At 49.0% G+C, this 18,997-nt stretch overlaps 1 protein-coding gene across 1 annotated transcript in view; it reads right to left on the reverse strand.

The window, feature by feature from the left end:
- LOC306765705 (integrin alpha-3-like) overlaps positions 1-18,997 on the reverse strand; it is a gene marked incomplete at both ends in the record, with an annotated part of 175,611 nt that overhangs the window by 122,169 nt on the left and 34,445 nt on the right. The window contains one exon of the mRNA XM_079253190.1: positions 7,893-8,020. Coding sequence (XP_079109316.1) covers positions 7,893-8,020 — 128 coding nt within the window. The remainder of the gene's footprint in view (positions 1-7,892; positions 8,021-18,997) is intronic.

Below are 18,997 nucleotides of genomic sequence, written 5' to 3' on the forward strand. Positions count from 1 at the left end.
CATATCAACTGCCACACCCCAACCGTCACTTATCGCACAGTCCCAAACAAATCAACTGCCACACCTTAACCGTCACTTATCGCACAATCTCAAACATATCAACTGCCACACCCCAACCGTCACTTATCGCACAATCTCAAACAAATCAACTGCCACACCCCAGCCGTCACTTATCGCACAATCTCAAACATATTAACTGCCACACCCCAACCGTCACTTATCGCACAGTCCCAAACAAATCAACTGCCACACCCCAACCGTCACTTATCGCACAATCTCAAACATATCAACTGCCACACCCCAACCGTCACTTATCGCACAATCTCAAACATATCAACTGCCACACCCCAACCGTCACTTATCGCACAGTCCCAAACAAATCAACTGCCACACCTTAACCGTCACTTATCGCACAGTCCCAAACAAATCAACTGCCACACCTCAGCCGTCACTTATCGCACAATCCCGAGGTAATCAACTGCCACACCTCAACCGTCACTTATCGCACAATCCCCAGCCAATCAACTGCCACACCCCAACCGTCACTTATCGCACAGTCCCAAACAAATCAACTGCCACACCTCAACCATCACTTCTCGCACAATCCCCAGCCAATCAACTGCCACACCCCAACCGTCACTTCTCGCACAATCCCCAGCCAATCAACTGCCACACCCCAACCGTCACTTCTCGCACAATCCCCAGCCAATCAACTGCCACACCCCAACCGTCACTTATCGCACAGTCCCAAACAAATCAACTGCCACACCCCAACCGTCACTTATCGCACAGTCCCAAACAAATCAACTGCCACACCCCAACCGTCACTTATCGCACAATCCCCAGCCAATCAACTGCCACACCTCAACCATCACTTCTCGCACAATCCCCAGCCAATCAACTGCCACACCTCAACCATCACTTCTCGCACAATCCCCAGCCAATCAACTGCCACACCCCAACCGTCACTTCTCGCACAATCCCCAGCCAATCAACTGCCACACCCCAACCGTCACTTATCGCACAATCCCGAGGTAATCAACTGCCACACCTCAACCGTCACTTATTGCACAATCCCCAGCCAATCAACTGCCACACCCCAACCGTCACTTCTCGCACAATCCCGAGGTAATCAACTGCCACACCCCAACCGTCACTTATCGCACAATCTCAAACAAATCAACTGCCACACCCCAGCCGTCACTTATCGCACAATCTCAAACATATTAACTGCCACACCCCAACCGTCACTTATCGCACAGTCCCAAACAAATCAACTGCCACACCCCAACCGTCACTTATCGCACAATCTCAAACATATCAACTGCCACACCCCAACCGTCACTTATCGCACAATCTCAAACATATCAACTGCCACACCCCAACCGTCACTTATCGCACAGTCCCAAACAAATCAACTGCCACACCTTAACCGTCACTTATCGCACAGTCCCAAACAAATCAACTGCCACACCTCAGCCGTCACTTATCGCACAATCCCGAGGTAATCAACTGCCACACCTCAACCGTCACTTATCGCACAATCCCCAGCCAATCAACTGCCACACCCCAACCGTCACTTATCGCACAGTCCCAAACAAATCAACTGCCACACCCCAACCGTCACTTATCGCACAGTCCCAAACAAATCAACTGCCACACCCCAACCGTCACTTATCGCACAATCCCCAGCCAATCAACTGCCACACCCCAACCGTCACTTATCGCACAATCTCAAACAAATCAACTGCCACACCCCAACCGTCACTTATCGCACAGTCCCAAACAAATCAACTGCCACACCCCAACCGTCACTTATCGCACAATCTCAAACATATCAACTGCCACACCCCAACCGTCACTTATCGCACAGTCCCAAACAAATCAACTGCCACACCTTAACCGTCACTTATCGCACAATCTCAAACATATCAACTGCCACACCCCAACCGTCACTTATCGCACAATCTCAAACAAATCAACTGCCACACCCCAGCCGTCACTTATCGCACAATCTCAAACATATTAACTGCCACACCCCAACCGTCACTTATCGCACAGTCCCAAACAAATCAACTGCCACACCCCAACCGTCACTTATCGCACAATCTCAAACATATCAACTGCCACACCCCAACCGTCACTTATCGCACAATCTCAAACATATCAACTGCCACACCCCAACCGTCACTTATCGCACAGTCCCAAACAAATCAACTGCCACACCTTAACCGTCACTTATCGCACAGTCCCAAACAAATCAACTGCCACACCTCAGCCGTCACTTATCGCACAATCCCGAGGTAATCAACTGCCACACCTCAACCGTCACTTATCGCACAATCCCCAGCCAATCAACTGCCACACCCCAACCGTCACTTATCGCACAGTCCCAAACAAATCAACTGCCACACCCCAACCGTCACTTATCGCACAGTCCCAAACAAATCAACTGCCACACCCCAACCGTCACTTCTCGCACAATCCCGAGGTAATCAACTGCCACACCTCAACCGTCACTTATCGCATAATCCCGAGGTAATCAACTGCCACACCTCAACCGTCACTTATCGCACAATCCCCAGCCAATCAACTGCCACACCCCAACCGTCACTTATCGCACAATCTCAAACAAATCAACTGCCACACCCCAACCGTCACTTATCGCACAGTCCCAAACAAATCAACTGCCACACCCCAACCGTCACTTCTCGCACAATCCCGAGGTAATCAACTGCCACACCTCAACCGTCACTTATCGCACAATCCCGAGGTAATCAACTGCCACACCTCAACCGTCACTTATCGCACAATCCCCAGCCAATCAACTGCCACACCCCAACCATCACTTATCGCACAATCCCCAGCCAATCAACTGCCACACCCCAACCGTCACTTATCGCACAGTCCCAAACAAATCAACTGCCACACCCCAACCGTCACTTATCGCACAGTCCCAAACAAATCAACTGCCACACCCCAACCGTCACTTATCGCACAATCCCCAGCCAATCAACTGCCACACCTCAACCATCACTTCTCGCACAATCCCCAGCCAATCAACTGCCACACCTCAACCATCACTTCTCGCACAATCCCCAGCCAATCAACTGCCACACCCCAACCGTCACTTCTCGCACAATCCCCAGCCAATCAACTGCCACACCCCAACCGTCACTTATCGCACAATCCCGAGGTAATCAACTGCCACACCTCAACCGTCACTTATTGCACAATCCCCAGCCAATCAACTGCCACACCCCAACCGTCACTTCTCGCACAATCCCGAGGTAATCAACTGCCACACCCCAACCGTCACTTATCGCACAATCTCAAACAAATCAACTGCCACACCCCAGCCGTCACTTATCGCACAATCTCAAACATATTAACTGCCACACCCCAACTGTCACTTATCGCACAGTCCCAAACAAATCAACTGCCACACCCCAACCGTCACTTATCGCACAATCTCAAACATATCAACTGCCACACCCCAACCGTCACTTATCGCACAATCTCAAACATATCAACTGCCACACCCCAACCGTCACTTATCGCACAGTCCCAAACAAATCAACTGCCACACCTTAACCGTCACTTATCGCACAGTCCCAAACAAATCAACTGCCACACCTCAGCCGTCACTTATCGCACAATCCCGAGGTAATCAACTGCCACACCTCAACCGTCACTTATCGCACAATCCCCAGCCAATCAACTGCCACACCCCAACCGTCACTTATCGCACAGTCCCAAACAAATCAACTGCCACACCCCAACCGTCACTTATCGCACAGTCCCAAACAAATCAACTGCCACACCCCAACCGTCACTTCTCGCACAATCCCGAGGTAATCAACTGCCACACCTCAACCGTCACTTATCGCATAATCCCGAGGTAATCAACTGCCACACCTCAACCGTCACTTATCGCACAATCCCCAGCCAATCAACTGCCACACCCCAACCGTCACTTATCGCACAATCTCAAACAAATCAACTGCCACACCCCAACCGTCACTTATCGCACAGTCCCAAACAAATCAACTGCCACACCCCAACCGTCACTTCTCGCACAATCCCGAGGTAATCAACTGCCACACCTCAACCGTCACTTATCGCACAATCCCGAGGTAATCAACTGCCACACCTCAACCGTCACTTATCGCACAATCCCCAGCCAATCAACTGCCACACCCCAACCATCACTTATCGCACAATCCCCAGCCAATCAACTGCCACACCCCAACCGTCACTTATCGCACAGTCCCAAACAAATCAACTGCCACACCCCAACCGTCACTTATCGCACAGTCCCAAACAAATCAACTGCCACACCCCAACCGTCACTTATCGCACAATCCCCAGCCAATCAACTGCCACACCTCAACCATCACTTCTCGCACAATCCCCAGCCAATCAACTGCCACACCTCAACCATCACTTCTCGCACAATCCCCAGCCAATCAACTGCCACACCCCAACCGTCACTTCTCGCACAATCCCCAGCCAATCAACTGCCACACCCCAACCGTCACTTATCGCACAATCCCGAGGTAATCAACTGCCACACCTCAACCGTCACTTATTGCACAATCCCCAGCCAATCAACTGCCACACCCCAACCGTCACTTCTCGCACAATCCCGAGGTAATCAACTGCCACACCCCAACCGTCACTTATCGCACAATCCCCAGCCAATCAACTGCCACACCCCAACCGTCACTTCTCGCACAATCCCCAGCCAATCAACTGCCACACCCCAACCGTCACTTCTCGCACAATCCCGAGGTAATCAACTGCCACACCTCAACCGTCACTTATTGCACAATCCCCAGCCAATCAACTGCCACACCCCAACCGTCACTTCTCGCACAATCCCGAGGTAATCAACTGCCACACCCCAACCGTCACTTATCGCACAATCCCCAGCCAATCAACTGCCACACCTCAACCATCACTTCTCGCACAATCCCCAGCCAATCAACTGCCACACCCCAACCGTCACTTCTCGCACAATCCCGAGGTAATCAACTGCCACACCTCAACCGTCACTTATTGCACAATCCCCAGCCAATCAACTGCCACACCCCAACCGTCACTTCTCGCACAATCCCGAGGTAATCAACTGCCACACCCCAACCGTCACTTATCGCACAATCCCCAGCCAATCAACTGCCACACCCCAACCGTCACTTATCGCACAATCCCCAGCCAATCAACTGCCACACCCCAACCGTCACTTCTCGCACAATCCCGAGGTAATCAACTGCCACACAAAACAATTTACCTTTCGTTTTTATCCCTTTTAAATGTCCATTCTCTTTTAAAGAAATTGTTATCATCAACCATTGTCTGTTTTTAACCGAAACCTTGCCCGATGCACCTTAGGCATTGCCCCAAAAGTTTCACTTTTATTTTCAGTCAAGGTAGGTAAAAACTGCATCGACCAAATCTCAGTTTTAGCTAAAAGAATGTGTCACTATCCCACAGACCTCACAAACCTTCCTCTTTCATACGGGAATTTTCTGATTTTTTAACTTGTATATATTCAAAATACAACTACATTTTAACTGTTGATGTTAAATGCTGACACTAGCTCTGATCCTCTTGCTGAGGAGTTTTTAAACTCATTAAACTGTCTGGATTTTCAGCATTGTGTCACACAGTGTGTCCCACATCAGACGAGCCACCCTGGACCTGGTCAGGACCTGTGACCCATCCACGGATGTGTTGACCTGGCTTTTTCTGATCATCACTGTATAACATCAGCAGTTCCAGCCAGCAGGAGGCTTAGAGAGAAATGATATATTACTGTGATCAGAGGCAGGGGTAACCTGCTTGAGTAAAGGAGGTGGGACCTTTTAACTTAATAACTGGAACACTGGACAGCCAGTATAATAAAAATCTACAAACATTAATTAATCTTTATATTCTTGCAAGGAATCACAAAGTCTGATGAACACCATGAGACAGCCATGGCTTCTCGGCTGAGTCTTGGTATTTTACACGTACGCTTTAACTCACGGTGCAGAAGCACCACAAAGCAGGATGGGGAAATATGCAAACGAGCCACCCAGTGAGCCAATCACAGCAACTACAGAACCTTGTAGGAAAAAGTGCGCTGAAAACCAAAGAGCTTCTGCAGCAGGAAAAGGAGGAAAAAGAACCAGAAATGCTCTTGTCAAACGCTCGCTGACCATCAGGTATCGTCCTTTGTGAAACAAGTGCAGGTAGAAAGTAGTGGTTGGTGGAAATTTCTGAACGTTTTATCAAACTGTTTCAAAGGATGTCAAAATATAAAAAGTAAAACTCAGCTCTGAAACGCTGAGATTCTGTGTATCTTCATCTTCTGCCTGCTGCCTTTCTTTTCCTGCTTCTCACATCACATTTATCAGCAGGCAAACAATTTTTCGTGTTTTTAGGTCTGTAAAACACTTTCAGTCTGTTTACTTGGTATAAAGCTGTATAAATAAAATGAATTATTATTCATTATTTTAGTTTTTCGGTGATTGCAGCAGTCGATCTTTAGCTATGCCCTTGTCAGCGGGCCTATGACATGCGGGGGCCAGGGACACCTGCCCCTTCTGGCCCCGCCACAGCCCCGCTACAGACTGGTGTTTTACATATTCCACCTGCGTCATGTGATTTCATTGTTCATCGTTTTACCAGCGAACTGAAGTCCGTCATCAAGGCTGCAGCTTCAATCAAAGCTAAAGTAATAAAGTCCAAACCCACCCCGCTGTGCAGACCTGAGCAAAGACCTGAAAGTAAACAACAGAAAAGCCGAGAGGAAATGGAGGAAAACTAAATGAACTTTTCAGGCAACCGTAAGGAAAACTAGACCCCAGTCCCACGCAGCTTTTAACAGAAATGGCAGGTGTTTTAGCTGCTTCCTGCAGAACTCCGGCGAGAGTTGTCTAGATTCAAACATTATAAATGACTTTTTATTTTTGAAAGATATCAGTCTGGTTTTAGGATCAGTTTTGGACTCAGTACTTTTTAATATGTAGATGTTTCCTCTGGGGGACGTCTTCAAGAGACACAGTGTTGATGTCCACAGCTATGCTGATGATACGCTGCTTTACATCGCCGTGTCTCCTGATGACTTAGAACCACTTAATGTCCTTTTAAACTGTATTTCATAGTCATATATGACAGAAAACCTTTTTCACCAGGATAAACCTGAAGTTTTAATTGTTGGTCCTGAGGTCAAGAGAGAGATCATTTTATCCAAATAAATGCATTTTAATCTTTCTCAGTGAGAAATCTGGGTGTTCTTTTCCACTCTGAGCTAGATTTTATTCCACACATTAGCAATGTCACAGAAACAGGATTTCATAATCTATCGCTGGAGTCTTAATGCATGCTTTTCTTTCCAGTAGATTAGATTACTGTGATGCTCTGCTCTCTGGTCTGGTCTGGTCTTCTCAAAAAGAGCATTTTTTCAGCGTCACAAGTTCTGATGAGGACCGGAGGACGGGAAGACATTACACCAGGTTTAAGATCCCTGCATTTGCTCCTGGAGGGTGCCACGGTTGATTTTAAGATTTTTTTTGGTTGTTTATAAATGTCTTAATGGTTTTGGGTCTTCTTGTTTATCAGATCTACTTTTAAATTATGAGCCCATGTAGACCCTGAGGTCCACTGGTACTGGCCTCTTTATTGTTCCTAAAGTGAGAACTGAAAATATGGGTAGGCCACGATGTGGTGGAGATTATATGGTGTGTAGTTTTACATTAATACTTGTGTGAAGGCTTTAGCAGAAAATGGTTTACTACCAAAAGCACTCTGTTTACCGGTAGCATGAAAAGTGTTTTAGAAATAAAATTTGAAGGAAACCAGAAAATCTAGAACTCCCTAAAACAGGTACTTCGCTTGTGACTCACCTGGATGAATGAGCGCCATCCTCCTGCAATCTGATTGGTCAGGCGTGATCGGGCAGCTATGGACTCCTCCTGTCCGATTGGCTGGGACATTAGGCTCCGCCTTCTCCCTGGGAGCTCCAACCAATAACCTATTAGAGAGGTAGGTATTATCTGAAAGTTCAGCTGTCCTGGAGATCCTTCCAGGACCCTGAAATGTAACTTGGTCCTGGAAGGGTCTTTATTTCAGAACAAGCACTGATTTTAAGCATAGTGGTAGCAAGGCTGACTGTTTGTCCGGAGTTTCAGTCTGGATGAGACGGGAGTTTCTGTCTTGCTTTCTGTCTGGACGAGTCGGGAGTATCTATCTTGCTTTCTGTCTGGATGAGTCGGGAGTATCTATCTTGCTTTCTGTCTGGAAGAGTCGGGAGTATCTATCTTGCTTTCTGTCTGGACGAGTCGGGAGTATCTATCTTGCTTTCTGTCTGGACGAGTCGGGAGTTTCTGTCCGGATGAGTAAGGAGTTTCTGTCTTGGTTTCTGTCTGGACAAGTTGGGAGTTTCTGTCTGGACGAGTCGACAGTTTCTGTCTTGGATTCTGTCTGGACGAGTCGGGAGGTTCTGTCTTGGTTTCTGTGTGGACGAGTCAGGAGTTTCTTTGTGGACAAGTTGGGAGTCTCTGTCTGAAAGAGTAGGGAGTTTCTGTCTGGACGAGTCTGGAGTTTCAGTCTTGATGATTTGGGAGTCTCTGTCTGGAAAAGTCAGGAGTTTCTGTCTGGACGAGTCGGGAGTTTCTGTCTTGGATTCTGTCTGGACAAGTCGGGAGTTTCTGCCTTGGTTTCAGTCCGGACGAGTCGACAGTTTCTGTCTTGGATTCTGTCTGGACGAGTCAGGTGTTTCTGTTCGGACGAGTCGGGAGTTTCTGTCTTGGATTCTGTCTGGACTAGTCGGGAGTTTCTCTTTTGGTTTCTCTCGGGAGGAGTCGGGAGTTTCTGTCTTGGATTCTTTCTGGACGAGTCGGGAGTTTCTGTTATGGTTTCTGTCTGGACGAGTCGACAGTTTCTGTCTTGGATTCTGTCTGGACGAGTCAGGGGTTTCTGTCCGGACGAGTCGGGAGTTTCTGTCTTGGATTCTGTCTGGACTAGTCGGGAGTTTCTCTTTTGGTTTCTCTCGGGAGGAGTTGGGAGTTTCTGTCTTGGTTTCTGTCTGTACGAGTCGGGAGTTTTCGTATTGGTTTCTGTCTGGACGAGTCAGGAGTTTTTGTCTTGGTTTCTGTCTGGATTAGTCGGGAGGTTTTGTCTTGGTTTCTGTTCAGACGAGTCCGGAGTGTCTGCCTTGATTTCTGTCTGGACAAGTCGAGAGTTTGTGTCTTGGATTCTCTGTGGACGAGTCGGTAGTTTCTTTCCGGATGAGTCGGGAATTTCTGTCTTGGTTTCTGTCTGGACGAGTCGAAAGTTTTTTTCTTGGATTCTGTCTGGACGAGACAGGAGTATCTGTCCACATGACTCGGGAGTTTCTGTCTTGGTTTCTGTCTTGACGAGTCGGGAGGTTCCGTATTGGTCTCTGTCTGGACGAGTCAGGAGTTTTTGTCTTGGTTTCTGTCTGGATGAGTCGGGAGTTTCTGTCTTGATTTCTGTCTGGATGAGTCGTGGGGTTTCTGTCTGGACGAATCAGGAGTTTCTGTCTTGGATTCTGTCTGGACTCGTCGGGGGTTTCTATCTTGGATTTTGTCTGTACGAGTCAGGAGTTTCTGTCTTGGTTTCTTTATGGACGAGTCGGGAGGTTCTGTCTTGGTTTCTTTCTAGACGAGTCGGGAGTTTCTGTCCGGATGAGTCGGGAGGTTCTGTCTTGGTTTCTGTCAGGACTAGTAGGGAGTTTCTGTCTTGGTTTCTTTCTAGACGAGTCAGGAGTTTCTGTCTTGGTTTCAGTCTGGACGAGTCGGGAGTTTCTGTCTTGGTTTCTGTCTGGACGAGTCGAGAGTTTATGTCTTGGATTCTGTCTGGACGAGTCGGGGGTTTCTGTCCAGACGAGTCGGGAGTTTCTGTCTTGGTTTCTGCTGGACGAGTCGAGAGTTTATGTCTTGGATTCTGTCTGGACGAGTCGGGGGTTTCTGTCTTGGATTTCTTCTGGACTAGTTGGGAGTTTCTGTTTTGGTTTCTGTCTGGATGAGTCAGGAGTTTCTGTCTGGACCAGTCGGGATTTTCTCTCTTGGTTTCTCTACGGAGGAGTCGGGAGTTTCCGTATTGGTTTCTGTCTGGACGAGTCAGGAGGTTTTGTCTTGGTTTCTGTCTGGACGAGTCGGGAAGTTCTGTCTTGGTTTCTGTCCAGACGAGTCCGGAGTTTCTGTCTTGATTTCTGTCTGGACGAGTCGAGACTTTCTGTCTTGGATTCTTTCTGGACGAGTCGGGAGTTTCTGTCCGGATGAGTCGGGAGTTTCTGTCTTGGTTTCTGCTGGACTAGTAGGGAGTTTATGTCTGGACGAGTTGGGAGTTTCTGTCTTGGGTTATGTCTGGACAAGTCGGGAGTTTCCGTATTGGTTTCTGTCTGGACGAGTCGGGAGTTTTTGTCTTTGTTTCTGTCTGGACGAGTCGGGAGGTTCTGTCTTGGTTTCTATCCAGACGAGTCCGGAGTTTCTGTCTTGGATTCTGTCTGAACGACTCGGGAGTTTCTGTCCGGAAGAGTCGGGAGTTTCTGTCTTGGTTTCTGTTTGGACTAGTAGGGAGTTTCTGTCTGGACGAGTCGGGAGTTTCTGTTTGGACGAGTCGGGAGTTTCTGTCTGGACGAGTCTGGAGTTTCAGTCTGGACGAGTCGGGAGTTTCTCTCTTGGTTTCTGTCTGGACAAGTCGGGAGTTTCTGCCTTGGTTTCTGTTTGGACGAGTCCGGAGTTTCTGTCTTGATTTCTGTTTGGACGAGTCGTGGGGTTTCTGTCCGGACTAGTCGGGAGTTTCTGTGTTGGATCCTGTGTGGACTACTCGGGAGTTTCTCTCTTGGTTTCTGTCCGGAGGAGTCCGGAGTGTCTGCCTTCATTTCTGTCTGGACAAGTCGAGAGTTTGTGTCTTGTATTCTCTGTGGACTAGTCCGACGTTCTGTCTTGGTTTCTGTCCAGACGAGTCCGGAGTTTCTGTCTTGATTTCTGTCTGGAATAGTCGAGAGTTTCTGTCTTGGATTCTATCTGGACGAGTCGGGAGTTTCTGTCTGGACGAGTCGGGAGTTTCTGTCTGGATAAGTCGGGAGTTTCTGTCTGGACGAGTTGGGAGATTCTGTCTTGGTTTCTGTCTGGACGAGTCGGGAGTTTCTGTCTGGACGAGTTGGGAGATTCTGTCTTGGTTTCTGTCCAGACGAGTCGGGAGTTTCTGTCTGGACTAGTCGTGAGTTTCTGTCTGGACAAGCCGGGAGATTCTGTCAGGATGAGTCGGGAGTCTCTGTCTGGAAAAGTCGTGAGTTTCTGTCTGGACGAGTCAAGAGTTTCTGTCTTGGATTCTGTCTGGACTCGTCGGGGGTTTCTATCTTGGATTTTGTCTGTACGAGTCAGGAGTTTCTGTCCGGACGAGTCGGGAGTTTCTGTCTTGGATTCTGTTTGGACTAGTAGGGAGTTTCTGTCTGGACGAGTCGGGAGTTTCTGTTTGGACGAGTCGGGAGTTTCTGTCTGGATGAGTAGGGAGTTTCTGTCTGGACGAGTCGGGAGATTCTGTCTTGGTTTCTGTCTGGACGAGTCGGGAGTTTCTTTGTGGAGAAGTCGGGAGTTTCTGTCTGGACGAGTCGGGAATTTCTGTCTTGGATTCTGTCTGGACGAGTCGGGAGTTTCTCTCTTGGTTTCTGTCTGGACGAGTCGGGAGGTTCTGTCTTGTTTTCTGTCTGGTCGAATCGGGAGTTTCTGTCTTGGATTCTTTCTGGACGAGTCGGGAGTTTTTGTCTGGACGAGTCGGGAGTTTCTCTCTTGGTTTCTGTCTGGAAGAGTCGGGAGTTTCTGCCTTGGTTTCTGTCCAGACGAGTCCGGAGTTTCTGTCTTGATTTCTTTCTAGACGAGTCGAGAGTTTCTGTCTTGGATTCTTTCTGGACGAGTCGGGAGTTTCTCTCCGGATGTGTCGGGAGTTTCTGTCTTGGTTTCTGCTGGAGTAGTAGGGAGTTTATGTCTGGACTAGTCGGGAGTTTTTGTCTTGGTTTCTGTCTGGACGAATCGGGAGTTTCTGTCCGGATGAGTCGGTAGTTTCTGTCTGGAAAAGTCGGAAGTTTCTATCTTGACAAGTCGGGAGTTTCTGTTTTGGTTTCTGTCTTGTTGAGTCGGGTATTTCTGTATGGACGAGTCGGGAGTTTTTCACTTGGTTTCTCTCCGCAGGAGTCGGGAGTTTCTGTCTTGGATTCTGTCTGGATGAGTCAGGAGTTTGTGCCTTGGTTTCTTTCTGGACGAGTCGGGTGTTTCTGTCCGGACGAGTCGGGAGTTTCTGTTTTGGTTTCTGTCTGGATGAGTCGGGAGTTTCTGTCTGGACGAGTCGGGAGTTTCTGTCTTGGTATCTGTCCAGACGAGTCCGGAGTTTCTGTCTTGATTTCTTTCTGGACGAGTCGACAGTTTCTGTCTTGGATTCTTTCTGGACGAGTCGGGAGCTTCTGTCCGGATGAGTCGGGAGATTTTGTCTTGGTTTCTGTCTGGACGAGTCGGGAGGTTCTGTCTTGGTTTCTGTCTGGATGAGTCGGGAGTTTCTGTCTTGGTTTCTGTCTGGACGAGTTGGGAGGTTCTGTCTTGGTTCCTGTCCAGACGAGTCCGGAGTTTCTGTCTTGGATTCTGTCTGGACGAGTCGAGAGTTTCTGTCTTGGATTCTGTCTGGACGAGTCGGGAGTTTTTGTCTTTGTTTCTGTCTGGACGAGTCGGGAGGTTCTGTCTTGGTTTCTATCCAGACGAGTCCGGAGTTTCTGTCTTGGATTCTGTCTGAACGACTCGGGAGTTTCTGTCCGGAAGAGTCGGGAGTTTCTGTCTTGGTTTCTGTTTGGACTAGTAGGGAGTTTCTGTCTGGACGAGTCGGGAGTTTCTGTTTGGACGAGTCGGGAGTTTCTGTCTGGACGAGTCTGGAGTTTCAGTCTGGACGAGTCGGGAGTTTCTCTCTTGGTTTCTGTCTGGACAAGTCGGGAGTTTCTGCCTTGGTTTCTGTTTGGACGAGTCCGGAGTTTCTGTCTTGATTTCTGTTTGGACGAGTCGTGGGGTTTCTGTCCGGACTAGTCGGGAGTTTCTGTGTTGGATCCTGTGTGGACTACTCGGGAGTTTCTCTCTTGGTTTCTGTCCGGAGGAGTCCGGAGTGTCTGCCTTCATTTCTGTCTGGACAAGTCGAGAGTTTGTGTCTTGTATTCTCTGTGGACTAGTCCGACGTTCTGTCTTGGTTTCTGTCCAGACGAGTCCGGAGTTTCTGTCTTGATTTCTGTCTGGAATAGTCGAGAGTTTCTGTCTTGGATTCTATCTGGACGAGTCGGGAGTTTCTGTCTGGACGAGTCGGGAGTTTCTGTCTGGATAAGTCGGGAGTTTCTGTCTGGACGAGTTGGGAGATTCTGTCTTGGTTTCTGTCTGGACGAGTCGGGAGTTTCTGTCTGGACGAGTTGGGAGATTCTGTCTTGGTTTCTGTCCAGACGAGTCGGGAGTTTCTGTCTGGACTAGTCGTGAGTTTCTGTCTGGACAAGCCGGGAGATTCTGTCAGGATGAGTCGGGAGTCTCTGTCTGGAAAAGTCGTGAGTTTCTGTCTGGACGAGTCAAGAGTTTCTGTCTTGGATTCTGTCTGGACTCGTCGGGGGTTTCTATCTTGGATTTTGTCTGTACGAGTCAGGAGTTTCTGTCCGGACGAGTCGGGAGTTTCTGTCTTGGATTCTGTTTGGACTAGTAGGGAGTTTCTGTCTGGACGAGTCGGGAGTTTCTGTTTGGACGAGTCGGGAGTTTCTGTCTGGATGAGTAGGGAGTTTCTGTCTGGACGAGTCGGGAGATTCTGTCTTGGTTTCTGTCTGGACGAGTCGGGAGTTTCTTTGTGGAGAAGTCGGGAGTTTCTGTCTGGACGAGTCGGGAATTTCTGTCTTGGATTCTGTCTGGACGAGTCGGGAGTTTCTCTCTTGGTTTCTGTCTGGACGAGTCGGGAGGTTCTGTCTTGTTTTCTGTCTGGTCGAATCGGGAGTTTCTGTCTTGGATTCTTTCTGGACGAGTCGGGAGTTTTTGTCTGGACGAGTCGGGAGTTTCTCTCTTGGTTTCTGTCTGGAAGAGTCGGGAGTTTCTGCCTTGGTTTCTGTCCAGACGAGTCCGGAGTTTCTGTCTTGATTTCTTTCTAGACGAGTCGAGAGTTTCTGTCTTGGATTCTTTCTGGACGAGTCGGGAGTTTCTGTCCGGATGTGTCGGGAGTTTCTGTCTTGGTTTCTGCTGGAGTAGTAGGGAGTTTATGTCTGGACTAGTCGGGAGTTTTTGTCTTGGTTTCTGTCTGGACGAATCGGGAGTTTCTGTCCGGATGAGTCGGTAGTTTCTGTCTGGAAAAGTCGGAAGTTTCTATCTTGACAAGTCGGGAGTTTCTGTTTTGGTTTCTGTCTTGTTGAGTCGGGTATTTCTGTATGGACGAGTCGGGAGTTTTTCACTTGGTTTCTCTCCGCAGGAGTCGGGAGTTTCTGTCTTGGATTCTGTCTGGATGAGTCAGGAGTTTGTGCCTTGGTTTCTTTCTGGACGAGTCGGGTGTTTCTGTCCGGACGAGTCGGGAGTTTCTGTTTTGGTTTCTGTCTGGATGAGTCGGGAGTTTCTGTCTGGACGAGTCGGGAGTTTCTGTCTTGGTATCTGTCCAGACGAGTCCGGAGTTTCTGTCTTGATTTCTTTCTGGACGAGTCGACAGTTTCTGTCTTGGATTCTTTCTGGACGAGTCGGGAGCTTCTGTCCGGATGAGTCGGGAGATTTTGTCTTGGTTTCTGTCTGGACGAGTCGGGAGGTTCTGTCTTGGTTTCTGTCTGGATGAGTCGGGAGTTTCTGTCTTGGTTTCTGTCTGGACGAGTTGGGAGGTTCTGTCTTGGTTCCTGTCCAGACGAGTCCGGAGTTTCTGTCTTGGATTCTGTCTGGACGAGTCGAGAGTTTCTGTCTTGGATTCTGTCTGGACGAGTCGGGAGTTTCTGTCCGGATGAGTCGGTAGTTTCTGTCTTGGTTTCTGTTTGGACTAGTAGGGAGTTTCTGTCTGGACGTGTCGGGAGTTTCTGTCTGGACGAGTCGGGAGATTCTGTTCTGGATTCTGTATGGACGAGTCGGTAGTTTCTCTCTTGGTTTCTCTCCGGAGGAGTCAGGAGTTTTTGTCTTGGTTTCTGTCTGGACGAGTCGGGAGTTTCTGTCTTGATTTCTTTCTGGACGAGTCGAGAGTTTCTGTCTTGGATGCTTTCTGGACGAGTCGGGAGTTTCTGTCCGGATGAGTCGGGAGATTTTGTCTTGGTATCTGTCTGGACGAGTCGGGGGGTTCTGTCTTGGTTTCTGTCTGGACTAGTAGGGAGTTTCTGTCTGGACGAGTTGGGAGTTTCCGTATTGGTTTCTGTCTGGACGAGTCGAGAGTTTTTGTCTTTGTTTCTGTCTGGACGAGTTGGGAGGTTCTGTCTTGGTTTCTGTCCAGACGAGTCCAGAGTTTCTGTCTTGGATTCTGTCTGGACGGGTCGGGAGTTTCTGTCCGGATGAGTCGGTAGTTTCTGTCTTGGTTTCTGTTTGGAGTAGTAGGGAGTTTCTGTCTGGTCGAGTCGGGAGTTTCTGTCTTGGTTTCTTCTTTGACGAGTCGGGAGTTTGTGTCTGGACAAGTCCGGAGTTTCAGTCTGGACGAGTCGGGAGTTTGTGTCTGGACAAGTTCGGAGTTTCAGTCTGGACGAGTCGGGAGTTTGTGTCCGGATGAGTCGGGAGTTTCTGTCTTGGTTTCTGTCTGGGCGAGTTGGGAGTTTGTGTCCGGATGCGTCGAGAGTTTCTGTCTTGGTTTCTGTCTGGACGAGTCGGGAGTTTGTGTCCGAATGAGTCGGGAGTTTCTGTCTTGGTTTCTGTTGGACGAGTCGGGAGTTTCTGTCTTGGATTCTGTCTGGACGAGTCGGGAGATTCCGTATTGGTTTCTGTTGGACGAGTCGGGAGTTTCTGTCTTGGATTCTGTCTGGACGAGTCGGGAGTTTCTCTCTTTGTTTCTGTCTGGACGAGTCGGGAAGTTCTGTCTGGCTTTCTGTCTGGACGAGTCGGAGTTTCTGCAATGGTTTCGGTCCGGACAAGTTGGGAGTTTTTGTCTTGGTTTCTGTCTGGACGAGTCGGGGGGTTCTGTCTTGGTTTCTGTCCAAACGAGGCCGGAATTTCTGTCTTGGATTCTTTCTGGACGAGTCGGGAATTTCTGTCCGGATGAGTCGGGGGTTTCTGTCTTGGTTTCTGTCTGGACTAGTAGGGAGTTTCTGTCTGGACGAGTAAGGAGCTTCTGTCTTAGTTTCTTTCTGGACGAGTCCGGGAGTTTCTGTTCGGATGAGTCGGGAGATTTTGTCTTGATTTCTGTCTGGACGAGTCGGGGGGTTCTCTCTTGGTTTCTGTCCAGACGAGTCCAGAGTTTCTGTCTCGATTTCTGTCTGGACGAGTCGAGAGTTTCTGTCCAGATGAGTCGGGGGTTTCTGTCTTGGTTTCTGTCTGGACTAGTAGGGAGTTTCTGTCTGGACGAGTCGGGAGTTTCCGTATTGGTTTCTGTCTGGACAAGTCGGGAGTTTTTGTCTTTGTTTCTGTCTGGACGAGTTGGGAGGTTCTGTCTTGGTTTCTTTCCAGACGAGTCCGGAGTTTCTGTCTTGGATTCTGTCTGAACGAGTCGAGAGTTTCTGTCTTGGATTCTGTCTGGACGAGTCGGGAGTTTCTGTCCGGATGAGTCGGTAGTTTCTGTCTTGGTTTCTGTTTGGACTAGTAGGGAGTTTCTGTCTGGACGAGTCGGGAGTTTCTGTCTGTGTTTCTGTCCGGACGAGTGGGGAGATTCTGTCTTGGTTTCCGTCTGGACGAGTCGGGAGTTTCTGTCTTGGTTTCTGTCTGGACTATTAGGGAGTTTCTGTCTGGACGGGTCGGGAGTTTCCGTATTGGTTTCTGTTGGACGAGTCGGGAGTTTCTGTCTTGGTTTCTGTCTGGACGAGTCGGGAATTTCCGTATTGGTTTCTGTTGGACGAGTCGGGAGTTTCTGTCTTGGATTCTGTCTGGACGAGTCGGGAGTTTCTGTCCGGATGAGTCGGGAGTTTCTGTCTTGGTTTCTGTTGGACGAGTCGGGAGTTTCTGTCTTGGATTCTGTCTGGACGAGTCGGGAATTTCCGTATTGGTTTCTGTTGGACGAGTCGGGAGTTTCTCTCTTTGTTTCTGTCTGGACGAGTCGGGAAGTTCTGTCTGGGTTTCTGTCTGGACGAGTCGGGAGTCTCTGTCTGGAAAAGTCGGAAGTTTCTGTCTGGACGAGTCGAGAGTTTGTCTTGGATTCTTTCTGGACGAGTCGGGAGTTTCTTTCCGGATGAGTCGGGGGTTTCTGTCTTGGTTTCTGTCTGGACTAGTAGGGAGTTTCTGTCTGGACGAGTCAGGAGCTTCTGTCTTGGTTTCTTTCTGGACGAGTCCGGGAGTTTCTGTCCGGATGAGTCGGGAGATTTTGTCTTGGTTTCTGTGTGGACGAGTCGGGGGGTTCTGTCTTGGTTTCTGTCCAGACGAGTCCGGAGTTTCTGTCTCGATTTCTGTCTGGACGAGTCGACAGTTTCTGTCTTGGATTCTTTCTGGACGAGTCGCGAGTTTCTGTCCGGATGAGTCGGGGGTTTCTGTCTTGGTTCCTGTGTGGACAAGTCGGGAGTTTTTGTCTTTGTTTCTGTCTGGACGAGTTGGGAGGTTCTGTCTTGGTTTCTGTCCAGACGAGTCCGGAGTTTCTGTCTTGGATTCTGTCTGGACGAGTCGAGAGTTTCTGTCTTGGATTCTGTCTGGACGAGTCGGGAGTTTCTGTCCGGATGAGTCGGGAGTTTCTGTCTTGGTTTCTGTTTGGACTAGTAGGGAGTTTCTGTCTGGACGAGTCGGGAGTTTCTGTCTATGTTTCTGTCCGGACGAGTGGGGAGTTTCTGTCTGGACGAGTCGGGAGTTTCCGTATTGGTTTCTGTTGGACGATTCGGGAGTTTCTGTCTTGGTTTCTGTCTGGACGAGTCGGGAGTCTCTGTCTGGAAAAGTCGGAAGTTTCTGTCTTAGATTCTTTCTGGATGAGTCCGGAGTTTCTGTCTTGGTTTCTGTCTGGACGAGTCGGGAGTTTTTGTCTTGGTTTCTTTCTGGATGAGTCGGGAGGTTCCGTATTGGTTTCTGTCTGGACGAGTCAGGAGTTTTTGTCTTGGTTTGTTCTGGACGAGTCGTGAGGTTCTGTCTTGGTTTCTGTCTGGACGAGTCGGGAGTTTCTGTCTTAGTTTCTGTCTGGACGAGTCGAGAGTTTCTGTCTTGAATTCTGTCTGGACGAGTCAGGGGTTTCCGTCCGGACGAGTCGGGAGTTTCTGTTTTGGTTTCTGTCCGGATGAGTCGGGAGTTTCAATCTTGGTTTCTGCTGGACTAGTAGTGAGTTTATGTCTGGACGAGTCGAGATTTTCTCTCTTGGTTTCTCTCCGGAGGAGTCGGGAGTGTCTGTCTTGGTTTCTGTCTTGACGAGTCGGGAGTTTCCGTATTGGTTTCTGTCCAGACGAGTCTGGAGTTTCTGTCTTGATTTCTTTCTGGATGAGTCGAGAGTTTCTGTCTTGGATTCTTTCTGGACTAGTAGGGAATTTATGTCTGGACGAGTTGGCAGTTTCTGTCTTGGGTTCTGTCTGGACGAGTCGGGAGTTTCCGTATTGGTTTCTGTTGGACCAGTCGGGAGTTTCTGTCTTGGTTTCTGTCTGGACGAGTCGGGAATTTCTGTATTGGTTTCTGTTGGACGAGTCGGGAGTTTCTGTCTTGGATTCTGTCTGGACGAGTGGGGAGTTTCTCTCTTTGTTTCTGTCTGGACGAGTCGGGAAGTTCTGTCTGGGTTTCTGTCTGGACGAGTCGGGAGTCTCTGTCTGGAAAAGTCGGAAGTTTCTGTCTGGACAAGTCGAGAGTTTCTGTATTGGATTCTTTCTGGACGAGTCGGGAGTTTCATTCCGGATGAGTCGGGGGTTTCTGTCTTGGTTTCTGTC

This window comes from Telmatherina bonti (genome assembly GCF_933228915.1).
Source record: "Telmatherina bonti genome assembly, chromosome: 14".
NCBI classification, from domain to species: Eukaryota; Metazoa; Chordata; class Actinopteri; order Atheriniformes; family Telmatherinidae; genus Telmatherina; species Telmatherina bonti.